General features: G+C 41.8%; 1 protein-coding gene, 1 long non-coding RNA gene and 1 other non-coding gene across 3 annotated transcripts in view; 1 reads left to right on the top strand and 2 right to left on the bottom strand.

The window, feature by feature from the left end:
* The first annotated feature begins 457 nt into the window (after window positions 1-457).
* Window positions 458-23936, top strand: LOC128831649 (uncharacterized). The gene is made up of 3 exons (XR_008443834.1): window positions 458-778; window positions 21062-21131; window positions 21944-23936. It is a non-coding gene; the product is annotated as an uncharacterized LOC128831649 (long non-coding RNA).
* On the bottom strand, window positions 679-768 carry TRNAY-GUA (transfer RNA tyrosine (anticodon GUA)). Its single transcript is given in 2 exon segments — window positions 679-714; window positions 732-768. It is a non-coding gene; the product is annotated as a tRNA-Tyr (tRNA).
* VCPIP1 (valosin containing protein interacting protein 1) overlaps window positions 15877-25454 on the bottom strand; it is a 27959-nt gene continuing 18381 nt past the window's right edge. Inside the window, exon 3 of the mRNA XM_054018266.1 lies at window positions 15877-21633. Coding sequence (XP_053874241.1) covers window positions 20759-21633 — 875 coding nt within the window. The 3' untranslated portion in view covers window positions 15877-20758. The remainder of the gene's footprint in view (window positions 21634-25454) is intronic.

The raw sequence follows: 25454 nt of genomic DNA, 5'->3' as shown, positions 1-25454 counted from the left end.
GCCCCGTCACAACGGCCCCGGCTCCAGCTGCGTCCCCCGCCGCCGCGGCTTCCCCCGTGCCCGTCCCGGCCGCGCCTCTCCAGCTGCTCCGCCGCTGCCACACTCGCTGCTGGTTTTGTCCGTGCCGCCGAATCTCGCGCCCAGCCTCCTTCCAGAGTCACCGTTTGAATCTGCGCACGCGGACTGCAACCCCATTGGCTGTGGGGGCCGCACGAGATCGAGGCGGGGCACCGCGCCAGCGGGGAAAGGGGTGCGACCAGTAGGGAAGGAGGAGGCGGGGCATAGAGCCAGACAGGGATGGACCCGGAGCGGGGAGGCTGGACATAGCGCGCTGCATGCTGGGGGAGTGAGTTTTCCCTCCCGCCAAGCCTCACGGTGGGAAACAGTGGCTGCTTGTTCCACTGGGGCTACGCAATAAGCTCACAGCCCTGTCCGGGCTCTGCTGCTGCCGCTCTTGGCTCCCAGGCCTCGGCCCTCTCCCCCTTAGTTGCTAGGGCTGGCGCTTGCAGGGAGGCAGCGGGGCTGGTTGTGATCAGTAACCACTTACACTCAGGAGCTCTTTCGCATGCCAGTGACTCAGGACTAATAAAATGCACGTGACCCGCACAGTCTGCAGAGGGAGGAAAACAACCCTTCTAGGGCAAATGTTACTGACAAGGGATTCTACAAAATCATGTCTCCTTCGAGCCGGAATCGAACCAGCGACCTAAGGATTCCCACAGGCAACACCTCTACAGTCCTCCGCTCTACCAGCTGAGCTATCGAAGGGACTTTATGAGTAAGCTTGTTTCCTCTGTACACAAATCTCACTTTCATGACTCAACTAGTCTAGTATAATTTAGTTCATAGCATTTAAGAAGCTAGTCTGGGGCAGTAATAAATTTAGTGAGGGCAGCTTTTCTACCAATAATAAATGGAGAGAGAAATGGAGGTTTGGAGAGGACAGGTGTTGACTATTGCAGGGCAGGCTCCAGGGTTTTTGCCACCCCAAGCGGTGAAGGAAAAAAAAAAAAAAGCCATGATCACGATCGGCGGCACTTCGGCCGAAATGCCACCGAAGGGCTGGACGTGCCACCCCTCTTCATTGGCTGCCCCAAGCACCTGCTTGCTGTGCTGGTGCCTGGAGCCGGCCCTGGACTATTGATGCAATATTATGGTAGCCAAACTTACAGTTTTTCCCCCTATAAAAACAAGTAAATTCTCTCTAGGGAGATTTTCCTTCCTTTCATGTATATTTGCCTGACATAATATGGTATGATATAATGTATAATCTGAGGCTTGGTCTACAGTACAAATTTATATTGCCTGAGCAAAATAGTAATACCAACCTAGCCCTTGGTGTAGACAGCACTACATTAATGGGAAAGCATCTCCCATTGACATGGCTACCATCTCTTGGGGAGTTGGAGTACCTATGCCAAGGGACAAAGCTCTCCTGTCAGTGTAGATAGCTTCACTAAGAACCACAGCTGCATGGGTGCAGCTGCAGCACTGTAAGTGTAGAGAAGCCCTAAGGACCCTCCCTTACTCCTGTGAAAAAAGCATTAGGAGTAAGAAAAGGCAGAAGATCAGCCTCCTCAGTTATAAGGTACTTTGTATTGGGGAAGGGAGGTTAATTATGAAAGTCAAAGTGGTATTATCTTTTTGCCTTTTATTTAAATCAAACACTAATAATAGGTGTTCAACCTAGTCTAAAAAAAGCAACTTTTCTAACCACATTTTCCGTCTGTCCCCCACACCAACTGTTTGCAACCCAAGCAAAATAGTCTATAAAAACTAAAGAGGAAATGACTAGACATTGAAAACAAAACTTATTTATCGTTATTGTCTACCCTGAGAGAAATGAAAGTACAATAAAACCTCCATTACTTACGAACAGCCTCCATGATTTAGTTGGGGATTGGTCCTGCTTTGAGCAGGGGGTTGGACTAGATGACCTCCTGAGGTCCCTTCCAACCCTGATAGTCTATGATTCTATGATTCATTCCTGAGGTGTTGGTAACTCTGAAATGTTTGTAACTCTGAACAAAATGTTATGGTTTTTCTTTCAAAAGTTTACAACTGAACATTGACTTAAAACAGCTTTGAAACTTTACTACGCAGAAGAATAATGCTGCTTTTCTTTTATTTTTTTAGTACTTTATGTTTAACACATTACTGTAATGTATTTGCTTTTTTTTATTTTTTGTTTATGATGCTGTCTGACTGTGTACTTCTAGTTCCAAATGAGGTGTGTGGTTGACTGGTCAGTTTGTAACTCTGGTGTTCATAACTCCGAAGTTCTACTGTAGTAAACAGCATGTAAAAGATCAAATTCTAAAAATTGTTTCACTTAATATACTGATTCGCCTCTATCACATATGTAAGGATTTTACAAATATTTTAACTCATGGTGTCTCTAAATAAAATATTTTATCCTTTATGAACAGCATTTAGTACCTAATGCTTTTACACCTTTTATTTAATTAGTTAACTGAACATAAGAACAGCCATGCTGGGTCAGACCAAAGGTCCATCCAGCCCAGTATCCTATCTACCGATAGTGACCAATGCCAGGTGTTCCAGAAGGAGTGAACCTAACATGTAATGATCAAGTGATCTCTCTCCTGCCATCCATCTCCACCCTCTGACAAACAGAGGCAAGGGACACCATTTCTTACCCATCCTGACTAATAGCCATTAATGGACTTAACCTCCATGACTTTATCTAGTTCTCTTTTAAACCCTGTTATAGTCCTCACCGTCACAACCTCCTCAGACAAGGAGTTCCACAGGTTGACTGTGCGCTGTGTGAAGAACTTCCTTTTATTTGTTTTAAACCTGCTGCCCATTAATTTCATTTGGTGACCCCTAGTTCTTATATTATGGGAACAAATAAATAACTTCCTTTTTTGACTGCCGCTGCACACTGCATGGGCGTCTTCAGAGAACTATCCAAGATGACTCCAAGATCTCTTTCCTGATTAGTTGTAGCTAAATTAGCCCAATCATATTGTATGTATACTTGGGGTTATTTTTTCCAATGTGCATTACTTTACATTTATCCACATTAAATTTCATTTGCCATTTTATTGCCCAATCACTTAGTTTTGTAAGATCTTTTTGAAGTTCTTCACAGTCTGCTTTGGTCTTAACTATCTTGAGTAGTTTAGTATCATCTGCAAACTTTGGTACTGTACAATTATTTAAATGAAATAAAGCATGATTTTAAAAAGGAAAAAGGCAGGAAACTAAAACTAAGACAGGGGGATTGCCTAAACACTGAGGCCTTCATCTTGCAAAATAATTATGCACATGGTTTAGTTTAAACACACAGACACACAGACCCAATGTGTGCAGTACTATACATGTCCATAGGTCATTTCAGGACTGGATAGGGTTGCCAACTTTCCAATTTCTGGAAACTGGACACTCCAGCTCCGCCCCCTCTCCCTGAGGCCCCACCCTATGCTCCAGCCCCTGCACCAGACACCGTCAGGTGCCATTTTCAACTGGAATTTCCGGTCAAAAACTGGACATCTGACAACCATAGGACTGGGGCAGCGCCGGCGCAACCCATTAGGCGACCTAGGCGGTCTAGGGCACTAACATTTGGGGGGCAGCGACCGCGGCGGCCGGATCTTCAGCCGCCCCGGTCGTCATCGGCATTTCGGGGGCGGAAACTTCCGCCACCTAGGGCGGCAAAAAAGCTGGCGGCGCTCCTGGACTGGGGCCTTAGTTCTCTTTGTGATCAATAAGATGCTTTATTTCTGCCATTTAGGGGTTGAACAACTCATTTATTTAGCTCCTATACCACTTAACTTGTGATACCAAATATTGTTAAAATTTAAAGAGAGCAGTTATCAGATTTCTCTTATCTATACAGGAATTAGAAAAATTGTGTGTGTATACATAATTTATTACTTTATAATCTAATGCCCATGGTGCCTTACAATACAGTACAGATAAAGACAGATTGTAATCTCTTTGGGACAGGCACTTCTGCAAACATTTCTTCCAAGCAAAGTATCTCATACTGTGACTAGTCCTATCGGCAGTACTTTACTGGAATTGGTAGTAGGCACTCTGAGTCAGATCCTGCTCATGCTATCAATGGGAAAACACCCATAAATTTAAGGTGTAAAGGATCAGGTCCCATTCACAGCCGTATGCATTTGGAGGACTGGGCTGAGCAGAAATAAGACACCCAACCCCGACAAGGAAGAGAGTCTAAGGAAGAGGACAGTATCATAATATCATGACTTGTCTTCCTAGCAACCACCCCAGCTAGGTGGCGGCTGCTTGGGGAGGAGGGGTCCAGTTGACGTGCTCCAAATTTGTGGCTCCCTTTCCCGGTAGTCCTTACCCAGGAGCCTCCATTTCAGCCACTCTGAGGTATTTCTACACTGCAATTAAATTCCCTGCTGGCCTGGCTCAGCAGACTGGGGACGTAACATTACAGTGTAGACATTTGGGAACTCTGAATCCCTCCCGACTCGGAGGTTTCAGAGCTTAGGATTGAGCTAGCCCAAACAGCCCCACAGTGAGACAAAGTCAGCAGACAGAAGGCAGGCAGCTTTAATTGCTATGAAGATACACCCACCCCCAGCCCTTCCCAGCAAGCGGGACACAGCAGCTGTGCAGGCCAGTCCCTCCCTGCAGGAGGAGCATGAAGGGTGTGTGTCTATTAAGGCATACAGGGGCAGTGCACTGGGGCTGGTCCAGTGGGGGTGACCACTGCAACCCCAGGGCCGGTGCTACCATTTAAGCAAACTAGGCGGTTGCCTAGGGCACCAAGATTTGGGGGCGCCAAAAAGCGGTACCCCCAATTTTTTTTTACAGCCCCCTCCCCGAGCGCGCTGTCGCCACTCCACTTCTCCTGCCTCCCAGGCTTGCAGCGCCAATCAGCTGTTTGGCACCGCAAGCCTGGGAGGGGAGGAGAATTAGAGCAGGGGCGGCGTGCTCGGGGAGGAGGCGGAGCAGAGGTGAGCTGGGGTGGGGAGCTGCCGCACGGCTTCCCAGGCCGGGGGGGCGGGGCAAGGCCGCCCAGAGGATTCAGGGGGCCTGGGGTCTTCGGCGGCAGGAGGCCCCCGCCGCCGAATTACCGCCGAAGACCCGGCACTTTGGCGGCGGGTCCCGGAGCGGAAGGACCCCCTGCCGCGTGTCTTCAGGGCAGTTCGGCGGCAGATCCTGGGGTGGAAGGACCCCCCCGCCACCGAAGACCCAGAGCAGAAGAAGCTCCGGGGGCCTGGGCCCCACGAGAGTTTTTGGGGGGCCCCGGAATGAGTGAAGGACCCTGCTCCAGGAGCCCCAAAAAACTCTCATGGGGGCCCCTGCGGGGCCCAGGGCCTGGGGCAAATTGCGCCACTTGCCCCCCCCCTCTGGGCGGCCCTGGGGTGGGAAGCTGCCACGGGGGTGCCTCAAGACAAGGGGACAGCTGCCGCAGGGCTCCCCACCCCAGCTCACCTCTGCTACACCCCCTCCGTGAGCACGCCGTCGCTGCTCCACTTCTCCCGCTTCCCAGGCTTGTGGCGTCAATCAGCTGTTTGGAGGCAGAGCAGAGGTGAGCTGGGGTGGGGAGCTGCCACACAGCTCCCCAGGGGGGAGCTGCCGCAGGGGGGGCGTCTCAGGGCAGGGGAGGGGAGAGCCTCAGGGCGGAGGTGGCGGCGGGGAGCTGCCGCAGGGCTGGGTGGCGGAGGCGCAAGGTGGAAGTTTCGCCTAGGGCGTGAAACTTCCTTGCACCGGCCCTGTGCAACCCACCTACTCAGTGGAGCACATCAGGAACCATGCCAGCAGCTAGACATCGCTGTGCGCAAAGCCTAGCACTTCACACTGGTGGGTGCCTGCAGGAGTCTGCAAAAAGTAAGTGAGTCATATGGTCTGATGATACCAACACCCTGGGCAGCACAAAAGGAGCCTGGCAACAGGGAATGCATAGCTTCACTAGAATTTATATTCCTGAAACAGAAGAGCTAGTCCCTGGCTATGGTAATCTCCCTCACACCCATATATAGACCCTTTTTGTTTCAAATAAAGGACAACTTGGAATTATGGGAGAGAGTTTATTTTTAAGGGCACCTCCCCAATGTTTTATTTGTGACACACATTTATATACAAACAACACACTGTATTACAGTGTACAATCCTTTGTATGATTATTGGTGGATACAAGACAATATTGATTGATTTGATGTGCACTGTGGAACTTTGGACACCGAACAAAGGACTGGTGGTCATGTTGTGTGAGACATTCTAACATATTCCCTCTCAACCTGCTTTGGGTCAGCATGAATTACATTTTATTCAACCTCACCTTCTTAACATTAAAGAGCTATAATGAATTCATAAAATAACACCAATGCAATATTAAGGTTATATATTTAAACATAAGTGTCAGGGAATGGTAACACAAAGACCAGGGCCATCCCTAGGGGCTTGCAGGGCCAGGACATAGATGAGGAGCTCCCTGCCAGCTTCACCCAGCCCCAGCCCCAGCCCCTGCTCCCACTCCACCCCTCCCCCCCCCCAAGTCTCCACACCTGCTCCTGCCCCTTCCCCCCAGCACCTCCAGATGCCATGAAACAGCTGACCAGCGGTAGGCACTGGGAGGGAGGAAGAGCCTCTGCTCGACAGAGCCCACAGGCGGGCAGGGGGCGCTGGGGAGAGGGGTTCCTCCTTGTGCCCCCCCGACTCACACACCTGTCTCACCTCCCTGCCCACCTCCTCACAAAGCATAGGGCTCCCCAAAGCACAGGGCCCAGGGCAGTCACCCCGATTTGCTGTACCCTAGGGATGGTTCTGACAGACTCCCATAACATTAATTTGTCCACGTTGCATATATTGTCTATTAAAGCATACATTTTAACAATTTAACTAGTCATTAAACATGGAACAGCATAACTTTTTTTCCTTGTTATACAGTTCATTGTTAGATAGGGAAGGAGTCCGTCAATGACTTCAGCTCTACTGATCCCCTACCGGGACAGTTGGGTGAAGGCAAGAAAAATGAAGCTCCTGCAATACTCTCTTCAGTCGCTCATATTGAGAGAGAGTAGGACTCTTTTAGGCAGCAATTAATTTTACAATAGTGTTTAAAATCCTCTCCCTGGTGAGGTGAAGGGTATTTGAATCACACATTCCATCTCCCACATTCAACCTGTTGCAGCTCCTGGCCTTCTCCTGACGCCTGCTTGAGCCTTGCAGTGAAAATGTGCAAGTGAGCGAGGGGAGACCAAGCGACAGGGATAGGTGCGGGGGTGGAATGAGCAGGGCATTGGGGAAGGGTGAGGCCTCGGGGGCAGGACAAGGGTGTTCGGTTTTCTGCAATTAGAAAGTTGACAACTCTAGTCTCAGAGGTAAGTTTTAATACTCTATAGAAAATAATGTTAGGTCACTATCCTTCAGTGAGAGGGACAAATTGCTCTATCCAACACATTCCTTCATGAAAGTCCCTAGGACTCTGCTCCAGGATCTTCCTGCACAGGGGACACTGAAGGATCAGGGTTTTAGAAATTAATGTAATTTGTTTCATGCTGTATTACAGTAGCATTTTATTTCAGAGGGTATGTCTACACTGCCAGGTAAACAAACACTCACTGGCTCTGCTTGAGCTAGCACAATAAAAATAGTATGGATGTTGCAACACAGGTGACGGTATGAGCTAGCTGCTCAAGTACAAGCCCACCAAGACAAATGTTTATTCTTCACTTCAAAACTAGGTCTACTTATAGTTACAAAATATAGTTGAGCTTCTTGTTCAAGAAACAGGTATAAGCATTGTAAACAAGCAACAGTTTGAGTTTCATCTTTGTAAATTAAGGTACAAAAAGACTATACATTTGCTTATTCTTTACCCTACATGGCAGTCTTTAAGTTATTGATATAAGTAACTTACAACAAAGTCAAAATTTGAGGTCTTATGAACCTAGGGAAAAGTTACCATTCCAGTGACTTATGGCACAATCCTCAATTCCAAGTAAGGGGGCCATATCCAAGAACTACCATTTTTACAATTTGGTGCACAAAAGGAGGATTTTTTTGGGGTGGGGAAGGAGGTGGCGTAGGCAGGAACAACAAGACGATTGGGTACTGAACTGTGAACACAGCAAGTAGAAAAGTCTTTACAAAGGCTACTGCATCTGGGCACCAATCCAGCATTTAAAGCTCTGGATTGGAGAGGGATTTATCTTTTTATATGGAATTATATTCAATCACACAATATCATTTGGCCTCCTCTTACCAGTTGTTTATTAAGTGCTTTAACCTCTTCCTGTTGTGTACCCACAAGGTACAACCCCATATTATTGCAAGCAGTACAACTTTCAAAACACAATGGCTGCAAAATAGCAGGTAATCTTAGGTCTTGTCACTGGTGTTGCTCCAGCTTCAAGAAAAATAATGTGAATGTAGAAAATTAGTTATGCAGTCTATCCTTTCTCAACAAGCATGCAGAATTACTTATGGAATTATAGGTAAAGTTCTCCAGAAATGTGATCAGTTATTAACAAAACTATGGCATCATTAAGGGGATGCAATTAGGTAACATTTGGCCCAGAATACAAGTTTTTACAAATCCTACAAGTAACACCATTTTTGCCCATGTTTTTGTTTGTTTTTTTAAATTCCAACTGAAATTTTTGTATATAAAGTACCTGTTTATAGCAAGTGACATTTCCCTTCAAGGTTTGCAAGCAAAATATTGCAACATTATGCTAAGCTATGAAAACTGAAGTGAAAGTGATTAGAAACTGATAGTAAACCAATGACACAAAGTAATTATTTTCATTATCCAGGACTAGTGCAAAAGTTAAGCAAATAGCAAAAATACTTACACATAAAACTGAGTTTAAGTTCTTCACCTTTTGGTATCCTATCATGTCATTAGTAATTCAAGGCAATATATACTATATATAGTTTTAACAGGATTTTTAAGTTGCACATGGTTTGTGGGGAAAATGTATACACACATTTTATCTGGGGAAACTCAAAGAAAATACAGTTGTGTGAAATTTTCACCTAAACATTATGCTTTTAAGCACTGCTGATCATACATTTCTGCTCAGAAGTGAAAGGCTTCAGGAAGATAAACATTTTATTTCTGAGTTTTTCTTCTGTATTGGAAGCAGATGTGCAGCTTGTACCAAACAAAATGGTAAATCTTAGCTTGTAGCGCCCCCTACACTTTCAAATAAGAATCTAAATTCTCAGCAGTTGTTCCGAAAGTCCATAGGTAAAGCTGTGGTAGAATAGTAATGCGGAAATGGTTCTATTGTTCTGTGAGGAAAAAACAAAAAACAAGACCATAACCTGATTTTAAAATTATCACACAATTTTATAAGCTTTTCTTGGCTTATGTACTATGTCTGTTCAGTGCCTAGTTGCATAGATATGGTTGTGCTGTACCCAAGAGATAATACCACAGCATGTGTCCACACATCAAGGTCATGACTAAAACCTTTGAACTACACAGGCTGTTTGTTCAAGATCTATATGCAACTAAAACTGCCTTTTTCAGGCAGTTCCCATGTCTTTGTGTCTGCTTGTACAGCACCAAACATCTGAACTTAATAAATACTTTAATAAAATCATCAGATATAAAGTACAAAGGGCCTGAAATAGACACTACTGGGTCGCAAAGACAAATTTCATTATTAAAGCTAGCATCTTTTTATGGGTGTACGCTAGTATATATATAATTTTCACACATTTTATTTTAATATACACACACGAGATTCTGAAGTATTAGTCTTGATTATAGATTAAGAGTTGAAGGTCACAATATTCAAAATTTAGTTTTGCCAAGGTGTGCAGTAAATATTGTTCTAGGATTATGTTTTAATGTGGATCCCATGCACACAAGAGCAGACTTTTTTTTTTTTTAAAGTAGCAACGTCCATCAGGGCTGCGCAGGCACCCTGTGCTTCCTCATGCTCCCATCTGAGGCATAAAGGTCATGGTAGCCATGTCCCTCCCTCTGTTCCCTTTTACTGTAGGTGGCAGTGAAACAATCTGATGAACACGTGTACCATTACTCTTCAGAAATCCTAAACCGATTTTTCTTTCCAGCCAACTTGGTAAGAAATTTTATCTAAAGCATGTTCCTTTAAATAAATAAAAAAAGAAAGATAAATCAATTGGCAACCCCCAATACAGCACAGCAAGGTGCCTGCCACCAACCACCATGACTCATGGCAGAATCCAAACCCTCAGGGTTTAAACCCTGCCCATGCTGTGATCCCCATGAAGGACAGGGGGTATCTACAGTCTCCAAACATTTCTTCCAGGAAGTGACTGCAGCCTTTCCCAGCAGATACTTTAGTGGCCCACTTCCTGGTTTATATAGGCCACACCTGTTCCTGCACAGATGACCTTCTAATTTTCTCTCACTATCTTAATTCCCCCCAGCTTGCTGTCTAATAGGCTAACTGGCCCCACTAGCCTGCCTTAACCCTTTCAGGGCAAATGTAGGGAGAGCACCCCATCACAGGCTGTTTCTGAGAAAACTGAGGAGGTTGGAAAGGTGGCAAGGTGATAGGCAGAGTTCAGTCAGGGGAGAAAAATAGGGTTAGCAACTTTCTACTCACACAAAACCAAACACCTTTGTCCCACCCCTGCCTCCTGAGATCCCTCCCTGTCCTGCCCCTTCTCCAAGGCCTTACCCCCTGGCTCACTCCATCCCCCCTCCCGATGTGACTTTCTCTCCCCACCCTCACTCATTTTCACCAGGCCTAGGGCAGGGGGTTGGGGTGCAGGAGTGGGTGAGGGCTCTGACTAGGGGTGCGGGCTCTGGGGTGGGGCCAGAAATGAGGAGTTCAGGGTGTGGAGAGGGCTCTGGGCTGGGTGTGCAGGCTCTGGGGTAGTGCCAGGGATGAGGGATTTGGGGTGTAGGAGGGGGCTCTGTGCTGGGACTAAAGAGTTCAGAGGGTGGGCAGGGGATCAGGGCTAGGGTAGGGGGTTAGGACATGGGGGGGTTGAGGGCTCTGGCTGGGGGGTGCAGGCTCTGGGTTGGGGCCAGGGATGAGGGGTTTGGGGTACAGGAGGGTGCTCTGGGCTGGAACTGCGGGATTGGGAGGGGGATCAGGGCTGGGATACGGGGTTGGGGCAGGGGAGGGGGTCAGAGGCACAGGCTCTGGGCAACGCTTACCTCACAGAGTTCCCAGAAGCTGCAGCAGCATCCCCCCCACCCGCTCCTACGCACTGCCCCATCCACAGGTGCCATCCCCGCAGCTCCCATTGTCCATGGTTCCTGGCCAATGGGAGCTGCAGAGCTGGTGCTTGGAGCAGGAGCAGCATGCACAGCCTCCTGGCTGCCCCTACTCATAGGAGACAGAGGGCGGACATGCCACTACTTCTGGGAGCCAGGCAGAGCTGACCGGACTTTTAACAGCCTAGTCAGCATATGGCAGGGTCCCTTTTCAACTGGGCGTTCTGCTCGAAAACCAGACACCTGGCAACCCTGAAAGAGTCAATTAATGGAATGGATTTGATGGTAGCATAACAGCTAGATTGGAATGAGAGAGCCTGAAACTAGCAGAAAACAGTGCCAGAGCCAGCAGAATTAAAACTAGTTTTCTGCCCTTCCCTTTACTGGAGCATCCCTGTTTTTCAATTCTGACAGGGAGAAGGAAGAGGACACTCTTATCTTCCTACTTCCTCAACAACCTCCCTCATGCCACAGAAACACACTTCCTTGCAACACCCCTGACCAGAGTGAAGAGCATTCCAGTAATAATCCCCATACAGATTGCAGGGAAGAGGAGAGGGGGAGCAGAAGGAAGAAGAGGGATAAGGATTGCTAGCTACCACCACTGATCTTCGGGCCTAGTTTCAAAAGTGTGTGTAACTGTATGGCTGATGTGTGTGTCCCACAGGTCCACTGAACACAAATACTATTTGGACATGCAAATAGTCATATGCATTTTAGTGATAAAAGAACTGTAATTTAATGCACAAATTAGGCATGCAGATGCGAGAATTGTTTTGAAAAATAAGTCCTTAGCCTTTCTCTGCTTGTTTTCCCTTCTCTCAAGTGAATTGTCACTCACCTCACAGGATTGTTGTTGGGATTAGATTATGGTTGTCCAGCAATGTGTAAATGATTAATCGTTTATCACGTACTATGCTACATATTAGACCTAAATTCAGCCCCAAGCGTCCCCTGCCAAATTTCTGTGGAAGAGCCACACGGAAATTTGGGGTGGAGGGGGGTGGGGGGAGATGATGGACTTTCATTGCTTTAACAGATTTAAAAATCATTTGTTCTGTTCATTTTTATCAAAAGGATTCTAAAGGTGCACTAGAAGGTGAGTATATAACCAATACAAATGCATTAACATCGCAGCAGAGAAACACCAATTTCACATAGCTAAGAAGCTGCACAGTATGGCTACATAGTTGCCATGTGGAACTGCTAAGTGGCTTATAAGCACTGCATGATAGCTTCCCTTTTTCCACAAAGGGCAGTATTTCAGTCTTCTGTTGGCCCTGCCAGCTATGCTGCACCCTCCACAAATGCCCACCTCTGAAAGTCCAACAGGGCAAATCGCTCATTTCTAATGATCAAATCAGTTTGGCATCTGAGCTTTCATCTTCGCTCGTGGCCTGAATCTTGGAGAATCGTTTTGTCACTACCTCCCATTGTGTCTTTAGAACAGTAGTATGGGGAGAAGTACAGAAAACAGACTAAAACTCCCATTATGAATACACAATAAAAGCCACACAGGCACAGAGAAGAAAGGCAAATGGCAGGCAGATAAGCAGAAAGATGGCAGGAAAATATTTAATGGACTTCTTTGGGATTTGCTGCACAAAGTTTGGGTGGAATGCATGGTAAATTATGCATTCATCTCTACAACTATGTAACTGCACTACGCATGGGGCTCTGGTTTTAAATAAATCCTTACATGTTGAGTGACTATACAGCATATACACCTGAGTTTCAAAACAATCTAAAGAAAAGGGTTTTTTTTTTTAAACTAGAGCTTGAAATTTAACAGATAATTCTTGTGTGTTCTGCTTTCAACAAGAATAACTCCTGTCACTAAATTAAATAAAAAAAATTAAGGGAGATATCCTGTCTCCTAGAGCTGGAAGGGACCTTGAAAGGTCATTGAGTCCAGTCCCCTGCCTTCACTAGCAGGACCAAGTACTGATTTTTGCCCCAGATCCCTAAGTGGCCCCCTCAAGGATTGAACTCACAACCCTGGGTTTAGCAGGCCAATGCTCAAACCACTGAGCTATCCCTCCCCCACTGTTGGCTGAGAGAGGCAATATTACCAAAAAGAGTTAATTTTTAATCTATTTACTTTGTTGAATAAAAGCTTCTGGCCTAGGGCACCTGACTTCTGCTAAATTAGTTAAGTTGTATTCAGTTTTGACCCTCAAACTGATTAATTCTGATTTTTGAAGTAAAATTGACTTATTGGCTCTTTACAGTGAGGACAACTGGGAAGTAACAGTTTCAGTGCTGGAACAAAGTTGTGGAGGTTCATCTGATTCTCTCTTTAAAAAAAAAAAAAGTATGGTAAGCACATGAAATTACAGTATAACCTTGTGCGACTATATTATTGCTAATGCATATGCCTTCTGTTTCATCTAAAAGGAAATTTAAGAGATCTCAATGAAGTCAATAGTTGTGTCACCTTTTTGGCTGGTTATCACAATAAAGAAGACATTTATATTCAAAGTAAGATTCTGATCATACCACTAAATTAGCAAATACATTGATTAATATAGATTAATGTAGAGTCATTTGCAATCAGAATAAGAAAGAAAATCATTAAAAGTCAGAAATGCAGAAAGTAAAGAGCTCCAACAATGTCAACTTGGCCTTGAGGCCCATCTACATAGTATTTTCTGTTCCTATTTTTCTTATAAAATTTATACTTCCAAATATTACATATTCATTTCTTCAGTTTATAAAATGCAGCTATCAAGCTCTAGACTTATTTATAAAAATTGTAATGTGTTACAATAGGTAAATCAACCCACGGTATGTATGAAACAAGAAGCAAAATTACACACAAACACCCCCACCACCAAACATCTTTTGGAAAGTCTACCATTTCTACTAGCTTCTGCAAACCAATAATAAATAACTAGCCCTTTTGCAACATCAGTAAACGTGAGTCCTGACCTCAACGTGGAGATAATGTGCAATCCATGACAAGCACATGCTCTTCTAGTCCATAAAGGCTTGTATACCATGTGGTATCTGAGTTCTTTCTAGTAATGTGTTAAGCAGTGTGAATATCTGTTTCAGTTTGTTCTCTCATCGTCTTCCAAGCAGAAGGGTGTATAGTGGAGTTTGTTTTTTGGATGGTTCTTTGTTGTTTTTTTTAAATGTGTTACTACGTAATTATGGTAGAAAAGGCAAGGTCAAAGAACTGTGCCTTCACTGCCCTACCCCTCCAATTCCAGTCCAAAGCTAAAATTTAGACAAGCTTTATGAGTTGAACCAATGTAGCCAGGTTAACATAGGAGTATTAGCTTTCGCATTTTTTCCTCTAACTGTCCACCTTTGAACATTGCACTAATGAAATTAGTGAAACTGCCTAAACCACTAACATACATTAAGTGCACACACCTGTGAAATACAACTCTATAAAAGGGCATCGTTTTCAGTTGTGCAAAGTTTTAACATGCAATTAATTCCACTTCAAATTTGATTCTGGACCTACTCAGAAAGGACTACATACATGCCATTCTTCAGAGTTCATTGAGGTACCTGTGTGGCTGTTTTTTCCACCCATACAAAATTTGAAAATGGCTGAAGAGATTTTTCCCAGTTTCCAAAATAACGCTTCTTTGGCCAGGACCAAAAACTGAAAGTTTAAACCCCAAAGATGAATTCTCCCAGGAAGATACAAGCTTGTGAAAACCCTCATCTCAAACTATTTTGTCTCAAACACAAACACCTCCTTTGGCAGTTTTGTGAATGTAGCCCTTCTTTTCCTCTTACATTAAAAACTGTTTTTAAAAAAAGGGTTTGTTCCAGGTCAAACAAAATGTTTCATTCAACACAAAATGAAAATTTTGTTCTTTTTTTTGATTCACCAACTTTTTTGGATTTTCAGATCAGGTTTAACTTTTTTCTTTTTTACAATTTTTCAGAATTTCCAGTGAACTTAAAAAAAAGCCAGCTATGTGCACCAGCTCTAATTCAGACCCACGTGGAACCTTACAATGCCATTTTTACCAAGCCCATTTTCAGAGGAAAATTTAACTTACAGCAAGTGGAACTAGCAGAGGTATTTTAAGCATTAGAGATATAGCAAACATAGTATGACCCAAGTATTGCTAGTATTTCTAAAGTTTAGGTTCCCCACCACCACCAAAATAAACCATTGCTATTTTTATTATTTTATATTTACCTAGACACACACACCCTTTGTAAAATTTTGCTTTAAATTATAAGGTTTTTTTAGTTCACTACTTCATATCTCAGGTTGCATATTTACTTTGAATGTCTTACTTGGTCTCATGTTGATTTTATTACTTTCCTCTCCAAGCGACATCTTCTAATGTTTGAATCAATAATTCTTCAGAGTTCAGCTTTAGTGCACATTAAATCCTATCTTTAAAGCATCTTTGACAGCCTTCTAAGTGAAGCTGCATTAAATACTTATTGAAGTATTCAAAATAGGTGTGAGGTTGAAAGGTCCCACTATCATTCTAAAGAGTGAAACATTTCCTTAAAGCAGAAGTGTCACTAAACAAACTAATACATAATGAGACAAGAGAAGTTATTTTCCCCCTTATGTATTACTACTACTGTGTGCAAGTAGCATGTGATTTTAATTTAGGTGTACTAATTAATGACATTAAGACCCCGCCCTTAACTTTTTTTAAAAAAGAGGCAAGCAATTGTAATAAAAAAAATTAACAAAATCTGAGATGTGAAAGGCTAGACAAAAAGTTGTACTTTATAAAGAAGCAGACATTTTAACTTATAGTTTTAATATAGCAATCAAAGGAAATTCCAAATACTGTACAGTGAAGTGTAGTATAGTACACTATATACTGTTATAATACACTATTGTTACATTACAGATAAAAATCAAATGTAATTAGTACAAGAATCACAAATAAAACAAACCAAAATGTGCTGGATAACAGCCAGTGCTGTGAAGATGGTACAATGTCTTACGCTAATTTATTTTTAATTCAACATGTAAAGCACTTACTGTTTAAAAAGATTTGTTTTCTAAATATATACACTATTAATGCTTATTTATACATATTTTAAATAGCATTACCTCCAAATAGTGCACTCTTTTTAGTTTCTTGGCAATAATCCTCATTAAAAATAAAATAAATCTGAAAATACCAATCATGTTTCAATCTTTTATTGCTCTACCACAGGCATAAGGGCTCAGAGGGAATTCTGCATTCTACAGATTTTAAGCAACATCTTAAAATTTAAAATACTCAATAACTGATATTCACAAGCAAAACAACATTAAACAGATCACTACTGGTGTTCTTAAACAGGAGGCTCAACTTCATGTTAATATTGTACTACAAATGTATGTAGACTCCATAATTTAAAAAAATTGTCAGGTGCCAAACAAATGTACAAATAATGGCATTTTCCTCATTCACATTTTGTTCAGTTATGCTGAAGCATAGTGCTGAAACTCCCACACTTCTAAATATTGAATTCTGAATTGTAATATCCAGTATTTCAGCGTGTTCCAAAGAAAAGGCAGAATTAGTGAGCTAGTCTTAGGGGACAGTATAGTTTCCCCCACCCTCCCTTTTTAACCATATTTTGAAGATTTTAAATTAAACACTTTGGTTTTAAATATATATTTATATATATACACACACCCTTTGTATGGAGTTAGCACACAGCTTTGAGCCAGTGTACTTCTGTGAAGTTTGCCAGAGTATTCTCTTGGAGGCTACAGAAACCTTGTTTAGACATTAACACAGCCATACCTAAATATCATTCTTACAAAGAGCTGTTTTATGTTCACATGCTTGATCTGTGGTTTTAAAAATTCCACATAAGTATTAAACCACACAATAAATATATGTGTAAAATAAAGGACTGCCTTTAATTTCAAATATGATCAGACTCCTTTAAGTTCTGCTATATTTTTACATCTGATAAACTTGACAAGCTCAAAAAAACCCCAAAAACATGTATGAATAAGTGTCTTTGTGATTGCAAAAGGAAAGTTGTGCCAAAGAACGTATTATAGTAACTAATGCAGCATTTTAAGAAAGGTATATCAATCTCTACTTCACTCAAGCAATGAAATTCAAATATTAATTCCCAGAGAAATATAAGACAGTAGCAAGTACTTATTCATAGCCAACCATTATAACAATACTGTTAAAATCTTGCATTTGGCTGGAAAGCTAACTGCATGCTGTACTCCAGTGGTTTCCAGTGTGCATACCGATATTGATTCAAAAGCATTTGTCCAATAGTCTGGATTTCAATCTCTACGTTAGCAAGTCTTTGCACTGGGCCCTGGCATATTGCCACTGCCTGCCTTGCCTCTCATTCAAATTACATACATTAACCAGCAATGGAGCTTGGGATGCTCCAAAACTTAGTCTAATTTGTCATGCACACTGAGTAAAAGTTGGCAGGCTATGGCTGGGATAGTAACTGGTACAGTTGTCCCAAAATGTGGGAACCGCTACTGAATTTCACACTGGTGACTCTGTAGTAAGTACTAGTAGGTCTGATGATAAACAATACTGACTGATCTTTGCACCTTTAGAGAGAAGCCCTAGTCACACAGCTTTATTAATCACTATTATTTTACTAAAGCTTTCCTCCCACCAGCATGCCCTCCTCCCCCGTCCCCAGCATTTCCCTGACACTCTTAGGGAAAGATGACAAGCACACAAGTGGCAGAAAAACAGGCACATATATCTCTCAAACTATATTTGCTTCTATTAGGCCCACTAGAGTTCAAATGAAACACTCTCCCAAACTTACAAGTTTCAGTGCTCTTTATTTATTTTCTTTCATATGGATACACACCTCCCCAGGTGTAGATGAAATCTAACTTCATTTTGGATATGTTGGAAACTGATGTTTAAATGCATCAGAAAGTTAAAGGAAAAAGAAAACTGCAAAGAAATATGCCCATTTATCGCAAGCTTGCATGAAACTAGGGAAGCTCACATCAAGCTAAAAAATGAGCTTCAATTACAGTTCTCATGCATCCTGGAGTTTTATGAACATTTAACTATACCTTCTTCATATTTCTTTATTTCACAAAGTGAAGGGTTCTGAGAGACATGATTATTGATGAGTGCCAGACACATGACACTAATTGTGGGCCAAAAAGAAAGAATGAATAATCTGCATCTATGTAATTTCTGTTTATATAGGACGGATGTGTGGAAAGATTTAACAAAATAAACCAAACAAAGTCAAAGTCAAAGTCTTCCTCTTCAAGCAATAAGATGTGCACACACACCTACTTATGCAGTCCCCCTGAAAATGCAATAGGTAGCTGACAGGTACACACCATCCCTCTGAATAGGATTAAGAAATAATGGGGTGTAATAAATTTGAGGTATTTCTATGCATTTTTATTCTCCCCCAGCACCCTACACATACTTTACTTATGGGGAAGGTTTCTCTCTCCTTTTCCTTGAAGATATTTTAGTGTGTGTTTAAGAAATTCTTATATCAGCTAGATTCACTAAAATCCAAAGCCACCCATGTACCTCTTCTCTCAACCCTACTCATTTATAGTGATGTCTGGGAACACTATACTGCTGCTAGTCCCTTTTTCTAACACCTCTCACCATGTGGAAGCTTGTGCTTTCTGTCTCCACATTCCATTTCTGTCTCTAGCCTCCAAACAGCCAGGCTGCAGCAAGGGACACTAATACAACATCTGAGGTTATGGCAAGCTTCCAGCTGCTTCATGTGCATCCTATTTCTCATTGGATAAGCACGGTCAGTTAATCAATCCACCAGAGAGGTCAATTTTGGTGCCAAGTTTACTTCACGTATTGCAATTCTCAACCAAATGACTAAGTTAGCAAAAGGATATCTTTTAAATTAGCATTTATTCATGAAAAGATGATTTTTGTTTCATATGTAAGTAGTGCACTACTTTATTAAATATTTGTTCCCTGTATGAAAAGAGAAAGCCAATATATGATGTTTTAATTACTAGTAATTTAACTAAATTGGGACTATATTTTAAGTGACTTGCTTCTGGTACTTTTCCATATAAAAAAATATGTCCTCCCTTAATTAGGGCATTCTATCATAACAGTGCTTAGAATTTGTTTCTGTTGATGTGACTATAAATGTAAAAAGTAAGGAGATTTTTCTGAATACAAATATGTTTATAATAAAAACTTACTATCTGTGGAACTAGTAAAAACCCATGTGTGTACACAAACAGACTTCAAGATCTAAATGTTCTAATTTCCTTTGAGGCTGTTTTAACACTTTTGCCTAATCCACTTTAGCTTAAATCAGAGGAAGCAGCAATAATGCACTTAAAATATGAATATACAAGTACAAGGCAAAGTGAAATATCAATATAAAGATAAACATCCATAAACATCTTTATGGAGCACGCACCGCGGCTGCTTCTTAAGAACTAGCATTGTAGATCTGATGATATGCTACTTAAGCAGATACCAGCTTTATCATGAACTGATGCAGGGAATTTTGCATCACAAACTGAAGAGAAACCAATAGAAACAGTAGTCTTTATGGGCATTGAAACAGTACATATTTCCTGTTCCATGGCGTTTAAAAAATGAGCTTCTAGAAGCTCAACTATCACTGGAGAACATTTTAGAACAATGCAACTCATTCAAGAGCTATTTCTTTCTAGTGAATTCTGTTAATTCCTCATGCTCTGAAAATATTAGCCATTACTTAACTATAGCCACCATTTACCAGTGCTAATAATCAAAATCTTTAAGAACTGATTTGCTATTGATCTGTTGTAACTTCTTACAACACTTTCCAACCTCTTTCTCCCATACCCCAATATCAAAAAAATTGCATGGCAAAAAAAGTGCATGCTATCACTTACTAAGAGAGCACTGAAATGGCTGTGTTGGCTCAGACAGCCATGCGTAACTGCACCGCATTCGCTTTGTCTTCATCTTACACTAAGTAGCCTTTTTTCTAATCTTGCTCAAACTGACAATATGAAGAAGTTAAAGAGAGCTTAATTATAGTAACTCTTATTCCAAGGTTCTGACAAGCACATACAGGAATATGGATGCAAAAGTGTTTAAATCTAAGGGAATGCCAGCATCATGTAATTAAAGTGTTGTATATATTGTTTTATGAAGTTTAACATACAATTTAATTTCAGTTGCTCTTCTGAAATTAATGTAAATGTCTGTTTACACTATAATGTTGAGTGGACACAGACTTCTGGGATAACACATTAACTTTGTCAATTTTGTATTTTTGCTCTGTTCTAGCCTTTTTGGTAATCTTAAACTAGCACTAAGAATCTCACATGGGCTTAAATTTTAAGACTTTCATGGAATTAAAATTACAAAGAACTTTCAATAACCCACATCTACAGCAGATATTCATCTCAGTGCATTCTCTAATAGCTAATTTACAGGTCACTGAGAGCCAGCCTGGGCAGCAGCATGGAATATTAAAAGCTATTGCCAGTCACACACTTGCTATCATGCACTGGATAAGAAGATATAATCTTTGAAACATACAAGATTTAATGACTAATCATTTTATGTGGCCCAGCCAACAAACATTACATTTGAACAGTAATCTCTATCCTTATCAGCTTTCAACCAATCAAGAGTGATCCATCGGCTCAGTTGTATTAGCAATTCCTGCATCTTGGCTATCCATCTCCTCAGCCTCCTCAACAGAATTTCCTTTTTGTGCTTTAGGTCTTGTGTGGAATGTTGCTCCCATTGAATTTACCACGTTGCCAGCAGTTGTTTCTGTATTTGAATGTTCAGTGCCACCTGTTACGGAAAAAGATTCTGGCAAATTAGCCTGAATGCTGCCAGTTTTAGGTGATGAACTCACCGCTTCTACTTTCCTTTGTGGCAGATCAATTGATGCTGACTGCTCTGCATTCTGATCCCGCAGGTGTCTGTCCATTGATGCCTGAATAGAAGAAACCATTTCCTGTAACTTTTTTCGCTGTGCCTCAATCAAGGTAGGGTCAAGCTGCCTGCTGTCTCTCATTGTCACTACTCCAGGAGCTATGCGGATAAGCTCACTGTTACCAGAAGCAGCTGTGAATATAGAAGGCTCTATTTTAGTGGGACTGGGATTGAAGTCTGTGTCTGTGTTATGCTTTCTTAAAAGTGGTGTTTCCCTGGATTTCTGATCAAGTTGTTGGCTATTAGATGCAGTTCCTAGTGAGTGGCCCTTTCCTTGAAATGCAGTTACATTATGCAGTTGCTCAGACTTCTTTTTTACTACTCCACCGCTACCTAATTTCAGAAGTCCATGTGAAGGACTCGCTTCCCTGCTTCTTGAAGTAGCCTCTGCTCGTACTTGACTTAATGCCTCTTTAACCAAGTCTTCAACATCAGGACCAATAGGGAAATGCCCAGCAGCATCTACACACAGCTCTAATCTATCTTCTGCTGCATTATACACAAAGTTTTTACCAGGCAGATATGGAAAAGTACAGTGCTTGCCATCAGCCAGACCTATAGAAAAGATAGGGGGAAAATCAATAGTGTTATTAAGACAGACCATTTTTTCTAAAAACATACTTATATTATGCCGTCAAATTCAAAATATTAGTTATGGTATCAGAAAATGGCAAAGTGATTATAGTAGACCTATTCAAGTGTGATCAGAAGATTTATGCAGGCTTTTCCTGCAGTGACCACCACATTAGGAGTAAACATTCTGTGCTGCTCTACAGCAAACACACAAAGATGCCCCACAACAGGTTGGAACAAAGAATACATGGCAAGATACACAACTGTAATGTGTTATTTGCTTACTCCACAGAGATGGCGAGGTATGAAGCTGAAAGCTGCAGAATATGCTTCCAAGAGTCCAATAAATGCTAAGAACCAAGACAACTAATGGCTGCAAACAGCTGATTTCAGGGCAAGGAATTTATTTTCAGAAATGACTTCATTTTTAAATAATGCAGCTTTTGAACACAAGTTCTAAGTTTCAAGAAGCTGACTCTGATTTAGTGGTAGAGTATGTACTACCGCTCAGGATTAGAATTCAAGTCTGAATACCAAAGGCTGGGTAATCCTTTTTAGGTAACATGCTGAGTGTCTAGAGGCTGTCCCCCACTGAGGACCCTATCTACCAGTTTTAGGAGCAAAAGGTGAAGTTTTCAAAAGCACCTAAGTGACTAAGGATCCTAAAATTCAATGAAAGTCAATATGACATAGGCTCCTCCTACATGCCTAAATCACTTTTGAAAATGGGACTTCGATGCTTTTAAAAATTTGATCCAGGGTCTTTTAGTACTCTCTCTCAGATTGTAAACTCTTTGGAGCACAGATTTTCTGTCTTTATAAATCAGACAGCACTGATCGCATTGTCATCACTAAACAAACAAAGATTGAGAGAGTCATATTAGCTGGAGCAAGTTACCACAACACAGGGATGAATAAAAGATAGGCAAATAAAGGGAGAATCCTCAAGTATCGGAAGACTATCTTCACAGGGCAAGGAAGAGAGTTATACAGATCACAGCATACAATCATTTTCTGAAATTCTAGCGATTTTGAAGAGATCCAGTTTTCCTTAAATTGTTCTAGTGTCTTATGTGTAGAGGCAGCACAGCTTAGGTTAAAGCAGCCAGTTTCATAAGAGCATCTACAGGATCCTAACACTGCTTTTGGTTTATATTAAGTTAATATTAAATAACTAGTAAGGCAGTGTTGAATTGGGGATAGTCTAAAACAGTGTTTCTCAACCCATGGGCCATGACCCAAAAATGGGTCACAAGAACATATGAAAGGGTTGCAAACAAATTTTAAAAATAGATCATATTTGGATACTTTTTTTTTTTTTTTTTAAATAGATGACACTTGTGCTTTACCGTATGTTAACACTGTGCATACCAATGGTATTGCCACCCTTCCTTCTGCTGGTGGTGGTGCTGCCTTCAGAGCTGGGCAGATGGAAAGCAGCAGCTGCTGGCTGGGTGGTATGGTATTGCCACCTTTACTTCTGTGCTTCTGCTGGCAGCAGCTTTAACTTATTATTTCTATTGCTGTTATTACATGTAGTGGGTAATAAGTATTTTGTGGCCAAAATACTTGTGTTTTCTACTTAAGCTATTTACTGGGTCAGTATTGGCCATCAATGTTTACAAACGGGTCCTGGTCCAAAAAAGGTTGAGAACCAGTGGACTAAAACATGCAAGTGTTCAATATAGAATGGCATGAGCCCACAAGAACATGACACATTTCCAGATGAGTATTACAAGGAGGCAGCAATTTGAAATAAAATTAACTATAAACTGAGGCCAGACAGAGGTAAAATGTCAAAAAATGTAGTCAATTTTTTCCAGTCAGAGACCTGTAGTAGATATACAAGTCTAGCAACTGACAGGGGTATGTCTACACTGCAGTTAGACACCCGCAGTTGACCTGTGCCAGATGACTCGGGCTCACGGGGCTCAGACTAAGAAGCTGTTTAATTGCAGTGTAGACATTCTGGCTCAGGCAGTTGCCTGAGCTCTGGGACTCTCCCACCTTGCAGGGTCCTACAGCTCAGGCTCTAGCCTGAGCCAGAATATCTATACCGCAATTAAACAACCGCTTAGCTCAGATCAGCTGGCACAGACCAGCTGCAGGTTTTTAACTGCATTGTAGACATACCTTCAGTCACTAGAAGTAGGAGGGCAGGGAGTGTGTGCTATCAGGAAGGTTTCTATATTACTGGGTTTTTGGGAGGATTTTAGTAAGCTGTGTTCCCGACAGCATTTAGGCCTCAAGAATATGGATTTTAATTGTTAAATATCTTCTTCTCAAAAAGAATCACAGAATGATGTCTCAGTCCACTACATGCAGTGAGCCTACAAAGTTGTGTGTGGGTTTTGGTTTTTTTGTTATTAAAGAAACATGATTTGTGTTATAAAACTATGTTTGGTGATCTACTGCTCCATTGCCCATCTGATTCTGCAGTGTTCCTGCCAGGGCTGGTTCAAGCAAGGTTGGAGTGCCATGCAGTCATTTTGATTGAGCTTCCAAGCTGCTGTGTGGAAGAAGGGGATATATCCTAACTTCTCAGAATGTTCTAGTTGTCACCACAGAACATTCTTGCATGAGCTATTCTGTGTTACATGCAGTGCTGGACTGTAAGCAATAAGACAGCATTTTAGTGGTGGTGGTGTCCTGTCGCTTAGGGACCATCCGTCAACGAAGACTTTGCAGCACTGCCTGAGCCAGTTCTGTTCACTGCAGTTCTTGTAATAGACCTACAAAATTTACAATATAGAAAAGCGGCAAAAATTGGCATATTTGTGGCATTTTCTTTATATTCTCTTGCAATTCTTGAGAAAAAAAGGCAGAAATTATTCAAGGTAGAAAAATACAAAAAAAAACCCACAATTTCTTTATGTCAAACAGAATTAAGTCAAGCAAGTATTTTGGGAGCATCAACAAAAAAGGCACTAAAATAATTTTAAATATGTTAAATTCATTGTTTAACATTGAACACGGAAAAGATGACAAGTATAAAAAGTTGATCACTTATTACATATCAAGTCAATATAAGGGCCTATTTGGCTGAAAATATCCTCCACTGCTACTGGTCCTGAGACCTGCAGCTGCAGAGATGGCAGGCCAAATTCGGTCTTCAAAAAAATTACATGCACATAGCTCCCATGATGCCAGTGGGAGATACACACCTTCACATATACCCAAGAGCAGAATTTGGCCTCAAATTGCTACCCTCCTCAGTGGCCTCTAAGGGCTTCAGGAATTAAACATCTCTGTCTTACCTACAATGCAGTCAGACTTAACACACCTGGATTTATATACGCGCACACACTCACACCAATAGTGTCAGGTTCTTGAGATTAAAATAAGAGGCCTCTAATGCACATGCTCATGATATTTCCCAAATCTCTCAATTTGAATGGGTTCTTCCCTAACTCACTGAAGATCACTCATCTGGAGTGTATATGGACCCAGAGACATTACACTCATTTCTTGATGACAGGATTGTTCCAGAGGTAAGCCTGATGAAATATGTAGCTATGCAGTTCGAGAAACAGCTCATATGCTTGAGTTCTTTCTTCACTGGTTCTGCAACTTTCATTTAGTCTTAAGAACGTTTCCATAGCAAACTATTTAATCTGAATAAGTGGTCCTGCGGTTTGAAGGCCATGGACAGGATCTGAGAGATTAACCGTATCTATACTCCACTATAAAACTTGATTTTGTATTACTATCACTTACAGAACTTAAAAATACGTGCACTCCTGTTTCTCATTTGAACTGATGATACAAAAATTACAGCTTTAACTTCCCTAGCTTGCACAAAG

Source organism: Malaclemys terrapin, chromosome 2 (assembly GCF_027887155.1).
Source record: "Malaclemys terrapin pileata isolate rMalTer1 chromosome 2, rMalTer1.hap1, whole genome shotgun sequence".
Taxonomy (NCBI): Eukaryota; Metazoa; Chordata; order Testudines; family Emydidae; genus Malaclemys; species Malaclemys terrapin.
This window is presented reverse-complemented; position numbering and strand designations above follow the sequence as displayed.